The sequence below is a fragment of the Salvelinus namaycush genome, chromosome 27 (assembly GCF_016432855.1).
Source record: "Salvelinus namaycush isolate Seneca chromosome 27, SaNama_1.0, whole genome shotgun sequence".
Lineage (NCBI taxonomy): Eukaryota > Metazoa > Chordata > Actinopteri > Salmoniformes > Salmonidae > Salvelinus > Salvelinus namaycush.
This window is the reverse complement of record NC_052333.1, coordinates 7215400-7237465: the sequence shown is the minus strand read 5'-3', so window position 1 is coordinate 7237465 and position 22066 is coordinate 7215400. Positions and strand designations below refer to the sequence as shown.

Genomic DNA, 22066 nt, shown 5'->3' with positions numbered 1-22066 from the left:
CTATCCAGATTGTGTGGTTGGTTCTTTAAAAAGGCCTGTGGATCAATACCCACCACAACTCTCTGAGTCATCACACGGATGCTGCTGCCTTTCTCACTATAAAGGGATCTGAGATATTTTGAGAAGGTTATTTCTCTGCGTCAGGAGATGTTCAAACCCCTACTGGTTATTTCTCTGCGTTAGTAGATGTTCAAATCCCTACTGGTTATTTCTCTGCGTCAGGAGATGTTCAAACCCCTACTGGTTATTTCTCTGCGTTAGTAGATGTTCAAATCCCTACTGGTTATTTCTCTGCGTTAGTAGATGTTCAAACCCCTACTGGTTATTTCTCTGCGTTAGTAGATGTTCAAATCCCTACTGGTTATTTCTCTGCGTTAGGAGATGTTCAAATCCCTACTGGTTATTTCTCTGCGTCAGGAGATGTTCAAACCCCTACTGGTTATTTCTCTGCGTCAGGAGATGTTCAAACCCCTACTGGTTATTTCTCTGCGTCAGGAGATGCTAAAACCCCTACTGGTTATTTCTCTGCGTCAGGAGATGTTCAAACCCCTACTGGTTATTTCTCTGCGTCAGGAGATGTTCAAACCCCTACTGGTTATTTCTCTGCGTTAGGAGATGTTCAAACCCCTACTGGTTATTTCTCTGCGTTAGTAGATGTTCAAACCCCTACTGGTTATTTCTCTGCGTTAGGAGATGTTCAAACCCCTACTGGTTATTTCTCTGCGTTAGGAGATGTTCAAACCCCTACTGGTTATTTCTCTGCGTTAGGAGATGTTCAAACCCCTACTGGTTATTTCTCTGCGTTAGTAGATGTTCAAACCCCTACTGGTTATTTCTCTGCGTTAGTAGATGTTCAAACCCCTACTGGTTATTTCTCTGCGTTAGTAGATGTTCAAATCCCTACTGGTTATTTCTCTGCGTTAGGAGATGTTCAAATCCCTACTGGTTATTTCTCTGCGTTAGGAGATGTTCAAACCCCTACTGGTTATTTCTCTGCGTTAAGTGTTGAATTATTTAACCAGCTACTGTACTGCCAGGTTCTGTCACAAATGGCACCCTATTCTCTCTATAGTCAAAGATTATCTATTATATTAATAGCACCCTATTCTCTCTATAGTCAAAGATGATCTATTATATTAATGGCACCCCATTCTCTATATAGTCAAAGATGATCTATTATATTGAGAAGATAGCTGAGTGGCTGCTCTAACAATGGAAATACATGATTGAAGATAGGCGAGATCAGGTGGGACCATTCTAGCGAATGAGAGGGCAGATACACCTTGCCGGAATGCATCCACGTATCACTACATTTCTAACAGCCTAACTTCAATTAGATCAAATAAACCTCACGTAATTCAACACTCTCATAGACCTCCATACAAAAAAAAGAGCTCATCTCACCTGGATAGATTTTGGCCAGAAGTAGTGCACTACTTTTGACCAGGGCCCATACAGAATAGGGTGCCGTTTGGGACGCAATCCCAGACTCTTTAGGAAGACAGACTCATGTGCAGTATAACCCTGGTTTTCCAGACCAGACAATAAGCACTAATTAAGGTGAAAGCAGAAGTATAGAATCTATATCCTCTGGGATAGTAATAACAGTATAGAATCTATATGGTCTGGGACAGTAATAACAGTATAGAATCTATATGCACTGGGACAGTAATAACAGTATAGAATCTATATGCTCTGGGACAGTAATAACAGTATAGAATCTTTATGCTCTGGGATAGTAATAACAGTATAGAATCTATATGCTCTGGGACAGTAATAACAGTATAGAATCTATATGCTCTGGGACAGTAATAACAGTATAGAATCTATATGCTCTGGGACAGTAATAACAGTATAGAATCTATATGCTCTGGGACAGTAATAACAGTATAGAATCTTTATGCTCTGGGACAGTAATAACAGTATAGAATCTTTATGCTCTGGGACAGTAATAACAGTATAGAATCTATATGCTCTGGGACAGTAATAACAGTATAGAATCTATATGCTCTGGGACAGTAATAACAGTATAGAATCTATATGCTCTGGGATAGTAATAATAATATAGAATCTATATGCTCTGGGATAGTAATAATAATATAGAATCTATATGCTCTGGGATATTAATAATAATATAGAATCTATATGCTCTGGGACAGTAATAACAGTATAGAATCTATATGCTCTGGGACAGTAATAACAGTATAGAATCTATATGCTCTGGGACAGTAATAACAGTATAGAATCTATATGCTCTGGGACAGTAATAACAGTATAGAATCTATATGCTCTGGGACAGTAATAACAGTATAGAATCTATATGCTCTGGGACAGTAATAACAGTATAGAATCTATATGCTCTGGGATAGTAATAATAATATAGAATCTATATGCCCTGGGACAGTAATAACAGTATAGAATCTATATGCTCTGGGACAGTAATAACAGTATAGAATCTATATGCTCTGGGACAGTAATAACAGTATAGAATCTATATGCTCTGGGACAGTAATAACAGTATAGAATCTATATGCTCTGGGATAGTAATAACAGTATAGAATCTATATGCTCTGGGACAGTAATAATAATATAGAATCTATATGCTCTGGGACAGTAATAACAGTATAGAATCTATATGCTCTGGGACAGTAATAACAGTATAGAATCTATATGCTCTGGGACAGTAATAACAGTATAGAATCTATATGCTCTGGGACAGTAATAACAGTATAGAATCTATATGGTCTGGGACAGTAATAACAGTATAGAATCTATATGCTCTGGGACAGTAATAACAGTATAGAATCTATATGCTCTGGGACAGTAATAACAGTATAGAATCTATATGGTCTGGGACAGTAATAACAGTATAGAATCTATATGCACTGGGACAGTAATAACAGTATAGAATCTATATGCTCTGGGACAGTAATAACAGTATAGAATCTATATGGTCTGGGACAGTAATAACAGTATAGAATCTATATGCTCTGGGATAGTAATAACAGTATAGAATCTATATGCTCTGGGACAGTAATAACAGTATAGAATCTATATGCTCTGGGACAGTAATAACAGTATAGAATCTATATGCTCTGGGACAGTAATAACAGTATAGAATCTATATGCTCTGGGACAGTAATAACAGTATAGAATCTATATGGTCTGGGACAGTAATAACAGTATAGAATCTATATGCACTGGGACAGTAATAACAGTATAGAATCTATATGCTCTGGGACAGTAATAACAGTATAGAATCTATATGCTCTGGGATAGTAATAATAATATAGAATCTATATGCTCTGGGACAGTAATAACAGTATAGAATCTATATGCTCTGGGACAGTAATAACAGTATAGAATTTATATGCTCTGGGACAGTAATAACAGTATAGAATCTTTATGCTCTGGGACAGTAATAACAGTATAGAATCTATATGGTCTGGGACAGTAATAACAGTATAGAATCTATATGCACTGGGACAGTAATAACAGTATAGAATCTATATGCTCTGGGACAGTAATAACAGTATAGAATCTTTATGCTCTGGGATAGTAATAACAGTATAGAATCTATATGCTCTGGGACAGTAATAACAGTATAGAATCTATATGCTCTGGGACAGTAATAACAGTATAGAATCTATATGCTCTGGGATAGTAATAATAATATAGAATCTATATGCTCTGGGACAGTAATAACAGTATAGAATCTATATGCTCTGGGACAGTAATAACAGTATAGAATCTATATGCTCTGGGACAGTAATAACAGTATAGAATCTATATGCTCTGGGACAGTAATAACAGTATAGAATCTATATGCTCTGGGACAGTAATAACAGTATAGAATCTATATGGTCTGGGACAGTAATAACAGTATAGAATCTATATGCTCTGGGACAGTAATAACAGTTGATATGACAAGGTGCTCTTCGGTTTTCCCAGGCTTGTAGCTTTAACAAAGGAATTGGGGGCTAAACTTGTAGAATATAAAAAAAAACACCAAATCACTCTTAGCAGGTAGTTAAAACAACTATATTGAGTTGACATGTCCATCTAGCAAAGTTAAAAACAATGCAAACAAGTTTGAGTTTGTTGTGTCCTATTTTTGGTGCGTTTGTTCAGTCTCCCAAATTCCTTACTCTTCATGAAAAGAATGTCGTACGTTCCATCACTGAAAATAGAAACTTCTGTCTAGCTAGACAATGATACCAGCCAGCTCTGAAGGCTAGGGCCAGGAGAATGTCACTAACGTGTTCCCCTGATGGAACTGAATCCCCCTACAGCCATTTCATATCTGGGCTCTTCTCCTGTGATATGTGCTCTCCCTTTAAAAGGAATGACCCTGCCTTTTCTGGAATGATCTCATCAATAAGAGATGTGTCAAGGTTTGTGCAGTGTATCAAATTGGCACCCATATAGTGCACTATGTTTGATCTGGGCCCATAGGGCTCTGGTCAAAAGTAGTGCACTATATAGGGTAAAGGAAGTTCCATTTGAGACGCATCCTTGGTATAAGTAGGGTGGCCTGGGTATAGCCTTTGTGTCAGAGGGAGGACATTGTTGTTTGACGTTATTAAATACTACAAGCTGTGCTTTAAGGCAAATAACGCTGGAAAGATGTTAGAGACGAACTCCCCAGGAATAAAGAGAAGCGCACGCACGCACGCACGCACGCACGCACGCACGCACGCACGCACGCACGCACGCACGCACGCACACACGCGCACACACACACACACACACACACAGAGTAGATGCTTACCTATACAGCAAGGCTGGAACCCGCTCCAGGAGCCGTCGGCCTGGCACAAGCGTGTAGTGGAGCCCACCGGGATATAGGGGGCGCTACAGCTGAACGACACCTCTGACTGATAGATGAAGCTGAGGCCCTCTCTGGAGCCATAGGCAGGCACACCAGGGTCCCCACAGAACTTGGCTACAACAACAGCAGAGCAAGAAGAGCAGATCAAAATGAGCATGAAAAACCCCCACACAGGAACAATGTTACTGTGTTTTCCCCCCAGTGCGGATTTTATTGAAGAGAGTGAGAAATCTGACCAGATCGAATCAGAAACAACAAAAAACACACAGGATCCATGTCATTGAACTCCTCCTGCCACAGTATCTCTCTGTGATCCTTACAGATCGAAATGAACATTCCAGAAATACACAAGAGCAATGTTAGCCAGTTTTTGCCCCAGTGAGGGTTAGATTGAATTTCTGACACAGTATATTGTTGTATCTGTGATCCTGGCAGGCACTAGTGGAGGAGAAGACAGAGTTTTACAGACCAGACTAACATGAATGACATCGTCCCTCAAAGGGCTCAAAGCGGTCATTGAGCACTGACCATCAGTGGCTGTCCAGCAAACACTTGGTCTGTCCAGGAAGAATCAATAATAGATGTGGCCTTCACACTCCGCCGATACATTATAAATGTGCCAAACAAGACTCCCTCTCTTACTGTCTGGGAACTAGGAGGACTACAAACTTGACTTTTTCTTGATGAATAATAGATACGCTGTCAAGATATAAAAAAAGAGAGGAAGAGCGAGTAGAGAACAGAGCGAGTGGTTGAGAGAGCAGAGAGAGCAGAGAAGAGAGACGTAGAGAGAGAGAGAAGAAGATAAGAAGAAGAAGAACAAAAAGAAGTGTGCTGCCTGCAAGATTACAAAGTCACAGGCAGCCAATCTTTAGTTCATTCCCATTGGAGCCAAAGTTTCTGTAGCCTCTGCTGCTGCTATACATGCTTCAGTGTTCTGAAGGGTGAGGACTTAGAACTACTGTACCTTGTGGACCTTTTAACCTGCTCCCCCCTCCACCTCCTCCTCCCTTCACCCCCTTCACCTCCTCCTCCCCTTCACCCCCTCCACCCCCTCCTCCCCCTCACCTCCTCCAACTCCTCTTCCCCTCAACCTCCTCTTCCCCTTCACCCCCTCCACCTCCTCCTCCCTTCACCCCCTCCACCTCCTCCTCCCCTTCACCCCCTCCACCTCCTCCTCCCTTCACCCCCTTCACCTCCTCCTCCCTTCACCCCCTTCACCTCCTCCTCCCCTTCACCCCCTCCACCTCCTCACCCCCTCCACCTCCTCCTCCCCCTCACCCCCTCCAACTCCTCTTCCCCTCAACCTCCTCTTCCCCTTCACCCCCTCCACCTCCTCCTCCCCTTCACCCCCTTCACCTCCTCCTCCCCTTCACCCCCTTCACCCCTTCCACCTCCTCCTCTTCACCCCCTCCACCTCCTCCTCCCCTTCACCCCTCCACCTCCTCCTCCCCTCCACCCCCTCCCCGTCACCCCCTCCACCTCCTCCTCCTCCCCTTCACCCCCTCCACCTCCTCCTCCCCTTCACCCCCTCCACCTCCTCCTCCTCCTCCCCTTCACCCCCTCCACCTCCTCCTCCCCTTCACCCCCTCCACCTCCTCCTCCCCTTCACCCCCTCCACCTCCTCCTCCCCTTCACCCCCTCCACCTCCTTCTCCCCTTCACCCCCTCCACCTCCTTCTCCCCTTCACCCCCTCCACCTCCTTCTCCCCTCCACCTCCTTCTCCCCTTCACCCCCTCAACCTCCTCTTCCCCTTCACCCCCTCCTCCTCCCCTTCACCCCCTTCACCTCCTCCTCCCCTTCACCCCCTTCACCCCTTCCACCTCCTCCTCCCCTTCACCCCCTCCACCTTCACCCCCTCCACCTCCTCCTCCCCTTCACCCCCTCCACCTCCTCCTCCTCCCCTTCACCCCCTCCACCTCCTCCTCCTCCCCTTCACCCCCTCCACCTCCTCCTCCTCCCCTTCACCCCCTCCTCCCCTTCACCCCCTCCACCCTTCCGTCTTTCCGCCCGATCACGTTTGAAGCTCTGCCTGATGACCCACTCGGGCAGGCAGTTAAGAACTCAATAATTATGGGCAGATTACCCCCTCTGTTCCTCACTCACTCTCTCTGTCATATGGAGATGGACAGAAAGGGTACGGCTAAGTGACAAGTAGGTAAACTAAACACTGAGTCGGGTGGGTGAATTATGATTCCCTGGGTCTCTTTCTGTATAGAAACAATTCTCTAGGTGTAGAATTGATGGTTTGGTCCTCTGATGTTCAAATAGTCCTTCTTAATAAGTCTCTGAGTTATTATGATTCCCTGGCTCGCTAGAGAGAGAATCCTCAATAGGTGTAGGATAGATGGCCGGATCCTCTGATGTTCAAATAGGCCTTCTAAGGTTATCTGAGTCGTGACAGATGGTGGAGAGAAAAACACACTTAATTACACTATTATTTATAATGACTAATAACGGGACTGAAGCCTTGTCTCAGCAAAACTCTGAACCTTTTAAAAACAAAGGCTTTCACAAATCCGTTGCGTTTGTGAACCCAGCCTGTAACGCGCATTGACATTGTAACTTTGGAGACGAGTTCCCTTCAGATCTGTGTGTGTTTGGACAGTTTTGGTTTGTGTATGAGGGTGATTGCTGTGTGTGTGTGTGTGTGTGTGTGTGTGTTTGGACAGTTTTGGTTTGTGTATGAGGGTGATTGCTGTGTGTGTGTGAGAGAGAGACTTGGTCACACTTTTTTGTTGCCTGTCTATCATTGGGCACAGCTGCTCATTATGGTGGAAGCCTCTCACCTCCCACCTCCCATTACCTGCCCTTTAACGGGAGGCATCTGCTAGTCTTTTCAATTCAATTTACTATCTAATCTGCAGTACATCGAGTTCCCCCTTGTTCTGCCCTCGTTTTGGGTCAAATTAAAGTGATGCCGAAAGTTACTGCTGAAATGAGTTTGACTGATGTCCCTAAAACGGGTGGAAGATCGTCGGACCAGACCAAGGACCTTATGAATGGGCGCTTCCTCCTCTAACTCAGCTGTCAGTCAATCAACCAATGACATAAAGAACCTTGGTTTGTTCCTTTACAGAGGTGAGCAAGATGACAGCATAGCATTCATTTTGCAGCCATTTGTTTCACTACAGTGTCAGATACCCAGATCACCTGCATGAAAAAAAAAAGAAAAGACCAAGAAGCACTTTAGTGTGCAGTGCTGATATAACAGGAAATGACAGGGAAATAACACAGTAACAACAGGGAAATAACAGGAAACGACAGGGAAATAACAGGAAACTATAGGGAAATAACAGGAAACTATAGGGAAATAACAGGAAACGATAAGGAAATAACAGGAAACTATAGGGAAATAACAGGAAACGATAAGGAAATAACAGGAAACTATAGGGAAATAACAGGAAACTATAGGGAAATAACAGGAAACGATAAGGAAATAACAGGAAACTATAAGGAAATAACAGGAAACTATAGGGAAGTAACACAGTAACGACAGTTAAGTAACACGGTAACGACAGGGAAGTAACACGGTAACATCGCAGTAATAGTACCTAGCTACTAAATAACTATATAATGTGTGACGAATTGTCTTGGTTGTTATGTAGACACGATTGTATATTACTTATAGCTAGAATCCTTAATGGTGAAACTGTCACGTCCAATTGCAATATTGCAACAACAAAGAAGTAGTGTAAAACTGTTTACCCCGTTGCACGACGCTCCTCTGCTTCGTCAACAAAACTAAAACAACGGCTTTAGGGCGGACAGTGGCACAATTTTCCCCTACTGCGAACTCCATCTTTAAAAACGATGTATAATAGAGGATAATAAGTTATGTAGAAAGTTGTCAAGGCCCTTTTCACCTGTTCTCAGTAGCAATGTTTATTCTGATGTAGAATGTACTTTCTTAGAAAGACTGTTTATTAAACAGAAACCATAGCTATACAAGACACCCCAAAACAACACCCACATGCTGTATCTAAGGTCTGCACAGCACAGTACAATGTTTCTAGATGCAGGGTGCATGTATGTTTTTGTTAAAAACTACTATAATCTATAACTGGTACATTATAATGGATGAGGAGGGTATTCAACTTAAAACGAGATAAATCTATCCACTAACATGGCTACTTGTCTCCTCTCTTGTGAACGAAACGTATCACAGAGCATTGTGAAGTTGCCTAACCACTATTCCAGTACACTTTTGCCTGGTGGCTGTTGCCCCGGCCTGTTCTAGGTCACACAGCTCTAGCAGGGGGCACAGTAGGATATAGTAAGGGATTTACTAACCCCTACACGTTAAGGCCAGGTCTCTTAAAGTGTATTTAGCTCAACAACAAAAAATTATATTCTAGTCTTGCTAGTATCACATTCTAAGAATTTGAAGGAGAAAGAGTGTGAGAGAGACGAGAGTGTTTCTGTTTGGTTTCCAGGGCGACGATGGCAGGTGCAGAGGTGATCACTGTGGTCAGGTGATGTTTACACCTGTCCCTGAGTGGCCACTTGTTACCGCTGTGCGTCTCTCGGGCCAATGAGGGCGCGGTCCCCACTAACAAGGGTAAATGCGGGTCCAAGCACCACTAGAACTATAGAGAAAGTACCATTTGTGAACATGATAACAGGGGAACAGAGTTTGCTTTAGAATACAGGGCTGAAACACCATAGGCACAGTAAAACTGTGAATGAAGTAGCGGTAAGAAACATAATTACTTAACTTTTTTACATGTACCTGTTTGCACAACACCTTTAAAGACTGGATAACTATGAACTACGTGCAAAAGACCCAAAAGTTACGTTTTGTGGTTGTCCTATGTAGTTTCTCAAACCTTTTTTCTAAGAACGTTCCAAGTGCATTGTAAATGGTGCTAATGAGAAGAGGTGAAAAGGGCCTTGAATACTTACTACATAACTTATGCTTATTATCCTCTATTATTTATAGTTCTTAATAATTGTTTCTATATAACCAGGAAAATTCTTCACACTGTATATCCTTTGGGCATACTTTAAATCTTTATTTAGCAGCTACATACCAACTATAAACGGGTTATTATGGTGTTGTTGCCATGTAGTTACTGTGTTCTTTCCCTACTGTTACCCTGTTATTTCCCTGTCGATACCATGTTATTTCCCTGTCGTTACAATGTTATTTCCCTGTCGTTACCACGTTATTTCCCTGTACTAACCCTGTTATTTCCCTGTCATTACCATATTATTTCCCTGTACTAACCCTGTTATTTCCCTGTACTAACCCTGTTATTTCCCTGTACTAACCCTGTTATTTCCCTGTACTAACCCTGTTATTTCCCTGTACTAACCCTGTTATTTCCCTGTACTAACCCTGTTATTTCCCTGTACTAACCCTGTTATTTCCCTGTACTAACCCTGTTATTTCCCTGTACTAACCCTGTTATTTCCCTGTCGATACCCTGTTATTTCCCTGTCGTTTCCTGTTATTTCCCTGTACTAACCCTGTTATTTCCCTGTACTAACCCTGTTATTTCCCTGTACTAACCCTGTTATTTCCCTGTACTAACCCTGTTATTTCCCTGTCGTTTCCTGTTATTTCCCTGTACTAACCCTATTATTTCCCTGTACTAACCCTGTTATTTCCCTGTACTAACCCTGTTATTTCCCTGTATTAACCCTGTTATTTCCCTGTCGTTACAATGTTATTTCCCTGTACTAACCCTATTATTTCCCTGTACTAACCCTGTTATTTCCCTGTACTAACCCTGTTATTTCCCTGTCGTTACAATGTTATTTCCCTGTACTAACCCTGTTATTTCCCTGTACTAACCCTGTTATTTCCCTGTACTAACCCTGTTATTTCCCTGTACTAACCCTGTTATTTCCCTGTACTAACCCTGTTATTTCCCTGTACTAACCCTGTTATTTCCCTGTACTAACCCTGTTATTTCCCTGTTGTTTCCTGTTATTTCCCTGTACTAACCCTGTTATTTCCCTGTACTAACCCTGTTATTTCCCTGTACTAACCCTGTTATTTCCCTGTACTAACCCTGTTATTTCCCTGTACTAACCCTGTTATTTCCCTGTACTAACCCTGTTATTTCCCTGTCGTTTCCTGTTATTTCCCTGTACTAACCCTGTTATTTCCCTGTACTAACCCTGTTATTTCCCTGTCATTACCACGTTATTTCCCTGTCGTTACCACGTTATTTCCCTGTCATTACCACGTTATTTCCCTGTCGTTACCACGTTATTTCCCTGACGTTACCATGTTATTTCCCTGTCTTTACCACATTATTTCCCTGTCGTTACCATGTTATTTCCCTGTCGTTACCATGTTATTTCCCTGTCTTTACCACATTATTTCCCTGTCGTTACAATGTTATTTCCCTGTCATTACCACGTTATTTCCCTGTCGTTACAATGTTATTTCCCTGTCGTTACAATGTTATTTCCCTGTCGTTACAATGTTATTTCCCTGTCGTTACAATGTTATTTCCCTGTCGTTACAATGTTATTTCCCTGTCGTTACCACGTTATTTCCCTGTCGTTACAATGTTATTTCCCTGTCGTTACAATGTTATTTCCTTGTCATTACCACGTTATTTCCCTGTCGTTACAATGTTATTTCCCTGTCGTTACCACGTTATTTCCCTGTCGTTACCACGTTATTTCCCTGTCGTTACCACGTTATTTCCCTGTCGTTACCACGTTATTTCCCTGTCGTTACCACGTTATTTCCCTGTCGTTACCACGTTATTTCCCTGTCGTTACCACGTTATTTCCCTGTCGTTACAATGTTATTTCCCTGTCGTTACAATGTTATTTCCCTGTCGTTACAATGTTATTTCCCTGTCGTTACAATGTTATTTCCCTGTCGTTACCACGTTATTTCCCTGTCGTTACCACGTTATTTCCCTGTCGTTACCACGTTATTTCCCTGTCGTTACCACGTTATTTCCCTGTCGTTACCACGTTATTTCCTTCGTTACCATGTTATTTCCCTGTCGTTACCACGTTATTTCCCTGTCGTTACCACGTTAGTTCCCTGTCGTTACCACGTTAGTTCCCTGTCGTTACCACGTTAGTTCCCTGTCGTTACCACGTTAGTTCCCTGTCGTTACCACGTTAGTTCCCTGTCGTTACCACGTTAGTTCCCTGTCGTTACCACGTTAGTTCCCTGTCGTTACCACGTTATTTCCCTGTCGTTACCACGTTATTTCCTTCGTTACAATGTTATTTCCCTGTCGTTACCACGTTAGTTCCCTGTTGTTACCACGTTAGTTCCTTCGTTACAATGTTATTTCCCTGTCGTTACCACGTTAGTTCCTTCGTTACAATGTTATTTCCCTGTCGTTACCACGTTAGTTCCCTGTTGTTACCACGTTAGTTCCTTCGTTACAATGTTATTTCCCTGTCGTTACCACGTTATTTCCCTGTCGTTACCACGTTATTTCCCTGTCGTTACCACGTTATTTCCCTGTCGTTACCACGTTATTTCCTTCGTTACAATGTTATTTCCCTGTCGTTACCATGTTATTTCCCTGTCGTTACCATGTTATTTCCCTGTCGTTGCCACGTTATTTCCCTGTCGTTACAATGTTATTTCCCTGTCGTTACAATGTTATTTCCCTGTCGTTACCACGTTATTTCCCTGTCGTTACCACGTTATTTCCTTCGTTACAATGTTATTTCCCTGTCGTTACCACGTTATTTCCCTGTCGTTACCACGTTATTTCCCTGTCGTTACCACGTTATTTCCCTGTCGTTACCACGTTATTTCCTTCGTTACAATGTTATTTCCCTGTCGTTAACATGTTATTTCCCTGTCGTTACCACGTTATTTCCCTGTCGTTACCACGTTATTTCCCTGTCGTTACCACGTTATTTCCTTCGTTACAATGTTATTTCCCTGTCGTTACCATGTTATTTCCCTGTCGTTACCATGTTATTTCCCTGTCGTTGCCACGTTATTTCCCTGTCGTTGCCACGTTATTTCCCTGTCGTTGCCACGTTATTTCCCTGTCGTTACAATGTTATTTCACTGTCGTTACAATGTTATTTCCCTGTCGTTACCACGTTATTTCCCTGTCGTTACCACGTTATTTCCTTCGTTACAATGTTATTTCCCTGTCGTTACCATGTTATTTCCCTGTCGTTGCCACGTTATTTCCCTGTCGTTGCCACGTTATTTCCCTGTCGTTGCCACGTTATTTCCCTGTTGTTACCATGTTATTTCCCTGTCGTTGCCACGTTATTTCCCTGTCGTTGCCACGTTATTTCCCTGTCGTTACAATGTTATTTCCCTGTCGTTGCCACGTTATTTCCCTGTCGTTACCACGTTAGTTCCCTGTTGTTACCACGTTAGTTCCCTGTCGTTACCACGTTAGTTACCTGTCGTTACCACGTTATTTCCCTGTCGTTACCACGTTAGTTCCCTGTCGTTACCACGTTATTTCCCTGTCGTTATCGTGTTATTTCCCTGTCGTTGCCACGTTATTTCCCTGTCGTTACAATGTTATTTCCCTGTCGTTACCGTGTTATTTCCCTGTCGTTTCCTGTTATTTCCCTGTCATTACCCCGTTATTTCCCTGTCGTTACCACGTTATTTCCCTATCGTTACCACGTTATTTCCCTGTAATTTCCTGTTATTTCCCTGTCGTTACCCTGATATTAACCTGTTGTTTCTAATAAAGATTAGGAAATTGGTTTAAAAAAACTAAAAGATTAATCTCTGTAACTGACTATAGTCATAGAACTGTAGAGTGGACATCTTATTCAAACTGAAACAAGGAAACAAGAACGCAACAAAATGTGTTAACGTTCTACTGCAGAGAGAGTGAAGCTGCATCGATGTGTTAGTTCTACTGCAGAGAGAGTGAAGCTACATCGATGTGTTAGTTCTACTGCAGAGAGAGTGAAGCTGTATCGATGTGTTAGTTCTACTGCAGAGAGAGTGAAGCTGCATCGATGTGTTAGTTCTACTGCAGAGAGAGTGAAGCTGCATCGATGTGTTAGTTCTACTGCAGAGAGAGTGAAGCTGCATCGATGTGTTAGTTCTACTGCAGAGAGAGTGAAGCTGCATCGATGTGTTAGTTCTACTGCAGAGAGAGTGAAGCTGCATCGATGTGTTAGTTCTACTGCAGAGAGAGTGAAGCTGTATCGATGTGTTAGTTCTACTGCAGAGAGAGTGAAGCTGCATCGATGTGTTAGTTCTACTGCAGAGAGAGTGAAGCTGCATCGATGTGTTAGTTCTACTGCAGAGAGAGTGAAGCTGTATCGATGTGTTAGTTCTACTGCAGAGAGAGTGAAGCTGCATCGATGTGTTAGTTCTACTGCAGAGAGAGTGAAGCTGCATCGATGTGTTAGTTCTACTGCAGAGAGAGTGAAGCTGCATCGATGTGTTAGTTCTACTGCAGAGAGAGTGAAGCTGTATCGATGTGTTAGTTCTACTGCAGAGAGAGTGAAGCTGCATCGATGTGTTAGTTCTACTGCAGAGAGAGTGAAGCTGCATTGATGTGTTAGTTCTACTGCAGAGAGAGTGAAGCTGCATCGATGTGTTAGTTCTACTGCAGAGAGAGTGAAGCTGCATCGATGTGCAAGAGAGTGGAAAACAGAGAGCGAGTGAGAGAGCGAGAGAGAAAGAGAGAGAGAGAGAAAGAGAGAGCGAGATAACAAAATAACACGAGTGGAGAGGAGAGATGTTACTCACGTAGGCACTGAGGCACCATTCCGTTCCAGGTGCCGTTACCCACGCAGGTGAGAATGGCAGGGAATGACAGCTCGTACCCTGGGGAGCAACTGTAGCTCACGCTGGTGCCCCACTCAAAGTCTGTACCCTCCAGGACTCCGTTGGAGATGGCAGAGGGTGCTGCGCAGGTCACCGCTATGGGTGGAGAGGGGAAGGGGGTGAGGGGGGAGAAGGGGGGAGAGAGGGGTGAGAAAGAGGGTGGGTGTAGTGGGAGAGAAGACAGGGAGAAAGAGGAGGAGAGAGGGGAGAGGGAGGGAGGGAGGGAGGGAGGGAGGGAGGGAGGGAGGGAGGGAGGGAGGGAGTTTACTCTGAGGGGAAGTAATACTTTAATCAATGCTGAATTACTCACTTACCTAACCCTCATTATCCCTGTAGGGATATCATGAATCAATTAGACATGAATCATACTTTACTTAACCCTCATTATCCCTGTAGGGATATCATGAATCAATTAGGCATGAATCATACTTTACTTAACCCTCGTTATCCCTGTAGGGATATCATGAATCAATTAGACATGAATCATACTTTACTTAACCCTCATTATCCCTGTAGGGATATCATGAATCAATTAGGCATGAATCATACTTTACTTAACCCTCATTATCCCTGTAGGGATATCATGAATCAATTAGGCATGAATCATACTTTACTTAACTCTCGTTATCACAGTAGAGTTATCCTGAATCAATTAGGCACGATTTATACTTTATGATTCCATTCATGGCATAAAGGTAAACAGCGAATACACAAGAAACCTTTGGGAAAAGGCCACAGCCGGGCTAACAACTAAAACAACATATTTTCATAATCTTAGGAAATGAAGCCGAAGGAATAATTGTGGCTTTGCCACCCTTAGTGGACATTTACTACCAGCTGTCTAACTGAAACTGAGCTAATGGTATTCTCTCCGAGCACTAGCCTCTGGGTGTCACTAGGCTACCTGGGGTGGCGGGTAGCCTAGTGGTTAGAGTGTTGGGCCAATAACCGAAACCGAATCCCCGAGCTGACAAGGTAAAAATCTGGTAGTTCCTAGGCTGGCATTGTAAATAAGGCTTTTTTCTTAACTGACTTGCCTAGTTAAATAAACGTTAAATAAAAATAACTGAGTCCCAAATTGCACCCTATTCCCTATATAGTGCAATACGGCAGAGAGAGTCAAAGGGACAGTTAGTTTGTCTGAGCGCTGCCTGGGAGTCTTGGTGCGCCACAGCCTACGCCACGCTTGAGTAGAAGAGAGGGCTAGGCTGGATGACTCATGTTGCACTCTGTAGAGTGAGTCTCCCTTTCTCTTCAGTGTCTGTTTTTCACATGGAGTTCTGCCAACTACGATGTGGACACAGAATACTCCTCCTCTCACTGAACTACAGTAAGTAAAAGCAGATATTGTAGGCTTTCCAAAGAATTGCATAGCGGATACACTCCTTTCATCAAATTACAGTAACAGCAGATAGGGCTTTCTAGAAGACTGTTCTGTGAGGGTTGGTTTGGGCAGAAACAGGCTTTCCAGCAGACTGTTCTGAGAGGGTTGGTTTGGGCAGAAACAGGCTTTCCAGCAGACTGTTCTGAGAGGGTTGGTTTGGGCAGAAACAGGCTTTCCAGCAGACTGTTCTGAGAGGGTTGGTTTGGGCAGAAACAGGCTTTCCAGCAGACTGTTCTGGGAGGGTTGGTTTGGGCAGAAACAGGCTTTCCAGCAGACTGTTCTGAGAGGGTTGGTTTGGGCAGAAACAGGCTTTCCAGCAGACTGTTCTGAGAGGGTTGGTTTGGGCAGAAACAGGCTTTCCAGCAGACTGTTCTGAGAGGGTTGGTTTGGGCAGAAACAGGCTTTCCAGCAGACTGTTCTGAGAGGGTTGGTTTGGGCAGAAACAGGCTTTCCAGCAGACTGTTCTGAGGGGGTTGGTTTGGGCAGAAACAGGCTTTCCAGCAGACTGTTCTGAGAGGGTTGGTTTGGGCAGAAACAGGCTTTCCAGGAGACTGTTCTGAGAGGGTTGGTTTGGGCAGAAACAGGCTTTCCAGCAGACTGTTCTGAGAGGGTTGGTTTGGGCAGAAACAGGCTTTCCAGCAGACTGTTCTGAGAGGGTTGGTTTGGGCAGAAACAGGCTTTCCAGCAGGCTATACGATAGACAAAATACTCTCACCAAATTACAGTAAAATAGTGCACTATTTTGGAAAGCCTATCACCATGGATACAGTCATCTCACAGAATAACCGTTACATCTTTCCAAAAGATGGGGTTGGTTTGGTCTGTAACAGCACTGTGGATAGACTTTCCAAAAGATGGGGTTGGTTTGGTCTGTAACAGCACTGTGGATAGACTTTCCAAAAGATGGGGTTGGTTTGGTCTGTAACAGCACTGTGGATAGACTTTCCAAAAGATGGGGTTGGTTTGGTCAGTAACAGCACTGTGGATAGACTTTCCAAAAGATGGGGTTGGTTTGGTCAGTAACAGCACTGTGGATAGACTTTCCAAAAGATGGGGTTGGTTTGGTCAGTAACAGCACTGTGGATAGACTTTCCAAAAGATGGGGTTGGTTTGGTCAGTAACAGCACTGTGGATAGACTTTCCAAAAGATGGGGTTGGTTTGGTCTGTAACAGCACTGTGGATAGACTTTCCAAAAGATGGGGTTGGTTTGGTCAGTAACAGCACTGTGGATAGACTTTCCAAAAGATGGGGTTGGTTTGGTCAGTAACAGCACTATGGATACTAGGCCTATTCCTTATACTATATAGTACCCTTCTTTTGACCTGGGCCCATTGGCACCTGATTGCCTAGTGCACTACTTTTGACCAGAGCCCATTGGCACAATATCCCTTATATAGTCCATTACATTTGACCAGAACCCATTGATTTGGAGGGTAGTGATTAAATGAATCAGCTGACTATAAAAACAAACACATTAGTCTCAATGGAGCTTTCTGATGATTGGCTGCTCTTATTGCCATCTCTTTGTCACAGTAATAAAAGCAATAAACGTGTAATAAATTCCCAAATGTTGTATTAATATTCTGAATTAGTATTGGACACGCTTGGTAGCCCCTCCATTGAGAGTGGACCAGTTTGGCTTGTACTAAGCTAATGAATAATAGGTTTATGCAGAGTAGTTTCACAACTCCAGTGACACAACAGTGGTGGAGAAGGTCTCCAGCTGCTGTGACGGATCCTCCATTTCACAGGCGTTCTCACATACAGTATACAATACCAGTGCATGCAAGCACGCACGCACACGCACACACACACACGCAACTTTGTGTTAAAAGGCAATGTTAGACTTTCACCCATCCACCTCCATTAGGCTATTTTCTATTCCACACGTCAACATCCACATTCACAGATCTAACTGTGCATCATAAGAATGTACGGCACCAAGATATCACTCTGCAGCTGTTACATATGTATGCATAACAACACACTTTCACACAGCCAATAAATGGAACTACCACCTGTACAAACAGATGGACATATGTGTTGATCATAGTTGGTCCAAGATTGGTCCAATTCTATGCATGTTGAGAAAGCGTGTTATGAAGAGAAACCTTGTCTGCCTGGCCATTTAGTGTCAGCAATAACAACTACAAGACAGGATGTTGGTCCTACAATAACAAACCAAAGCAAACTGATATGCTTTATTTAAACCCTTTTCTCACCGTGGCAGCTAACAGGACACAATGATATATGGGCTACCGTTGCTAAGGGCAACAGTGTGGAAAGCAGGAGGTGTTCAGTGTTACTGTGAATAAGCTATAACAATCTGTAGTGAAACTGGTGGTGATTCCTTAGGGAACACAAGCCAAGACAGCTCTGTTTTAGACAATGGGGACATTGATTAGTTAGTCCCTAAGACTTGGCTCATTGAAATCTATTCTAAAGTGTAGATACACATATTCAAACACTCAAATTGAAGTAGTCAGGGGAACAAACCAACCAAACAAAGTGTTGCTGGGCCCTACCTTTGAAAGATGCTATGATGCCAAAATGTTATTAGATATGTTCCACAGAGCATTGTGGGTAATGAAGTACATTATGCTACACATGTGTTGCTAGGTCTTACCTTGGCAGGATGCCATGATGCCACTCCAGGTGCCGTTGGAGGTGCAGGTGCGTACGGCCGAGCTGTCAGCCTCCATGCTGTATCCCGGCGCACACAGGAATGTGATGTTCTGACCAATAGCAAAGTCCTCTCCATACCTCATCCCATTGGCTGGAACCCCAGGGTCGCCACAGTTGATCACTGTGATTAGACAGAAAGAAGGAAGGAGGGAGGGAGGGAGAGGGGGGGCAGGGAGGGAGGGAGGGAGAGGGGGGGCAGGGAGGGAGGGAGGTAGGAAGGAAAGAAGTAAGGAAGAGAGGAAAGAAAGAAGTAAGGAAGAGAGGAAAGAAGGAAGTAAGGAAGAGAGGAAAGAAGGAAGGAAGGAAGGAAGGAAGGAAGGAAGGAAGGAAGGAAGGAAGGAAGGAAGGAAGGAAGGAAGGAAGGAAGGAAGGACGGAAGGGAGGAAGAGAGGAAGGAAGGAAGAGAGAGAGAGGAAAGAAGAAAGGAAGGAAGGCGGGAAGGAAGGAACGAACAAAGGATGGTAGGAAGGAAGGGGACAAAAGAGTAACTCAGTGACACAGTGTACTCTGTTACAGCAAACAAATACATACATAACAAAGAAGACATCCCGAGTCTGGACACTTAGTTGGCTTTCTGGCTCTTGTGTGACAGACACGGATATCTATGACGGCGGTCGAAGTGCAATTTAGGCCCCATTGTGGGTCCGGCGTAAGATGTAACTGGAGCTGTGACAACAATCGGTGGGAAACCTAATCCACAAATCATCTGAAATGACCAATTTATGCAGCCAGCAACAGAGATATCTCCACTGATGAGATACCACCTCGCCTCTTTTATTCAAAATGATAGATTTCACTATCACCGGGAAAATCAATAGCTGTGAGCTGTGTTCTCATACGAGGGTCTCCTGGGTTTAACTTCCATAATCAATTCTGTCAATCTCTTACGACTATAACTCCCTTCTGTTCTGTGGAGGACGGGATGGAAATCAGAGAGCAGGAAGTAGAATGTTTACGGTCTCCTTGGGAATTCAGATGACAAGGTAACAGAAACACATTAGTAGTTCTGTGATCAGTGATCACCGTGACTGACAACAAACCCCAAAAGTACTTTACATTTAATACATTTTTAATTTCGGATTGATTTATGTGGTGCCCTTATCAATTCAGGAATTACAGTTTTCTATAAATGTTGTGTCTTTTGCTTAAAAAAACTAAAAACATGAGAATGAAGCTTCGGGAATCAATCATCGGAAGGCTAAGCTCGTAAACATCTAGGTGGTGTGGAAAATGTCTCGACCAAAATGCTAATGTGACTCCACCACTGGATAGAAAATACTGCATCACCCTTCTCAGCCTGCTCAATAAAACACATGTAAAGACTCATCAACCAGTACTACTTTAACACGTTACCTTTTGTTACTTTATTTCTTTATTTTTTTGTTGGTATTTTTCTTAAAACTGCATTGTTGGTTAAGGGCTGTGTAAGTAAGCATTTCAACTGTAAGGTCTACAGCTGTTGTATTCGGCGCATGTGACAAATACAATTTGATTTGATGCCACAGGCAAGGGATGTGTCCCAAATTACACCATTCCCTAAAAAGGTGCGCTACGTTAGATCAGAGCCCTGAGACTATATAGGTAACAGGGGGCCATTTTGGGACACAAACCAAAGGTCTCTTTGAAACGCTGTAGGCAAAGCATTCTGCCTGTTTAAGCATATATGGGCACTAAGAGGCATACGATCAAAGGCAATGAACCTAGCCTGGAGGAACGAGTGTGGTATATAACTGTCAAGGGGTGATATGGACACAGGCAGGCAGTAGTTTATAGATCTGGTAGTCCATTCCTGAATGAACTGAATCTGAAACACCAGGTGAGATAGAGAGGAATTATCTACCTGAAGTGGAATAAGTCTCTCTGTCTCTGTCTCTTTCTCTCCCAGCTAGCACATTTGGTTCCTTGGAAGTTGTGGGAACGTGTTTTTTTAGTTTCACATTGTTTGTGGGAACGAAGTCATACATTTCCTGACCGATAAAACTGAAGTTTTTTTTTAAACATTCGGTGCAGAGAAGTGAACATTTTGACTGTTCTGGGAACATTTATTTTAAGGTTTCAGGAAGGTTCTGAGAACGTTTTACTCTGGTTCATTGAACGCTCTGAGAAAGGAAATTATAGGTTATTTGGAGGCTTTAAATAACTTCCTTGAAGATTCAAACCTATAATCTGTTCTCTGTCCATGGAATTAGTCCACTGCGCCACCAGGATGGAGGCTAGCATGCCATGTTTTTACATGTTAGTCTATTCAAACAGACCCCCATTTCAAAGGAAACAAGCACTCATTAAGATCAGGTGTTGCCAGTTAGTGGACTTGGCCAACACACCTGAACACACTTAACAAGATAGAGGATAGACAGAGTTTTGCTGTTGCTGAGAACTGAATATATATGTTCTTAGAACGTTCTCTGAATGTTTCTAACATTTTCTTGTGGTTTTTATGGAACTTTTTTTTTATGTTCTTGGAACAATTTGAAAATATGACTTTAGAACCATGAAGAAACCTGTAGGAAACGTTAGGCTGAAGTACTTAAATTCGCACAGAAGAACGTTGTTTCTTAATGTTCTCTGAACTACATGAGAACATGTGTCAATGTTAATGTGCACTGTCCCTGTAAAAATAAAATTAACTCCAACTCAACATTCCCAATGTCAAACCAATTCGAGAACATTCCTAGAACATTACCAAAATTGAAATGTAACCATGTTTGAACTTTAAGGAAACATTCTGTAATGAAATACCAATCAAAAAAAAAAAAAAAGTCAAGTTCCTTAAATGTGCTGAGAATGTTCCAAAGCCAAGCAACTATCCTGCACCATTTCTTAAAGTTGTAGGAAGGTTTTATGCAAAATAACCTTAGGACAACCACACTCTCACCAAGCTCTAACAAACATATGCTTCTCAGAACTTTAAGTGCTAGCCTCTCTCCCTCACTCTCCCTTTCGGTCTCTCGGTCTCTCTCTCCCTCTGTCTCGCCCCTGGGCCTAGATTCAAATCAGATTGACACCCTGGCGTTGTCTACTCAACTGAGAAGGAGCTGAAGAAGAGGGAAGAGCTTTGGAGGGTATGGTAATATGTACAAGGTAACAGAGAGGCACAGAGGGATTGATTTTCTTATCTTGCTGGAGCAGGGACACAGGGCTCTTCTGACCTCCCTTCTCTGTCTCAACCCACCAGTCACTGTGCACGTGTGTGTGTGTGTGTGTGTGTGTATGTGTGCGTGAGACCCCTTCTCTCGCTGTCTCAATCTTTAATCCGAAGGCTACCTTAAATAGTGTCTCCTCTTCGATCCCTCTCTTACACTGCCCGGAAAATTCCAGTCATAAACAACCCACCCTTCTTAACACGAGAGGAACAACGTCTTGAAATGTCATGACAACAGGATGCGAGATTAAGATTCTGGCATA

General features: G+C 43.1%; 1 protein-coding gene across 1 annotated transcript in view; it reads right to left on the bottom strand.

Moving 5' to 3' along the window:
• LOC120022010 (CUB and sushi domain-containing protein 3-like) overlaps window positions 1–22066 on the bottom strand; it is an 803421-nt gene that overhangs the window by 37686 nt on the left and 743669 nt on the right. The window contains exons 59-61 of the mRNA XM_038965812.1: window positions 18603–18782; window positions 14514–14687; window positions 4772–4945 (exon numbers count right to left, since the gene is read on the bottom strand). Of these exons, the coding sequence (XP_038821740.1) occupies window positions 4772–4945; window positions 14514–14687; window positions 18603–18782 (528 nt within the window). The remainder of the gene's footprint in view (window positions 1–4771; window positions 4946–14513; window positions 14688–18602; window positions 18783–22066) is intronic.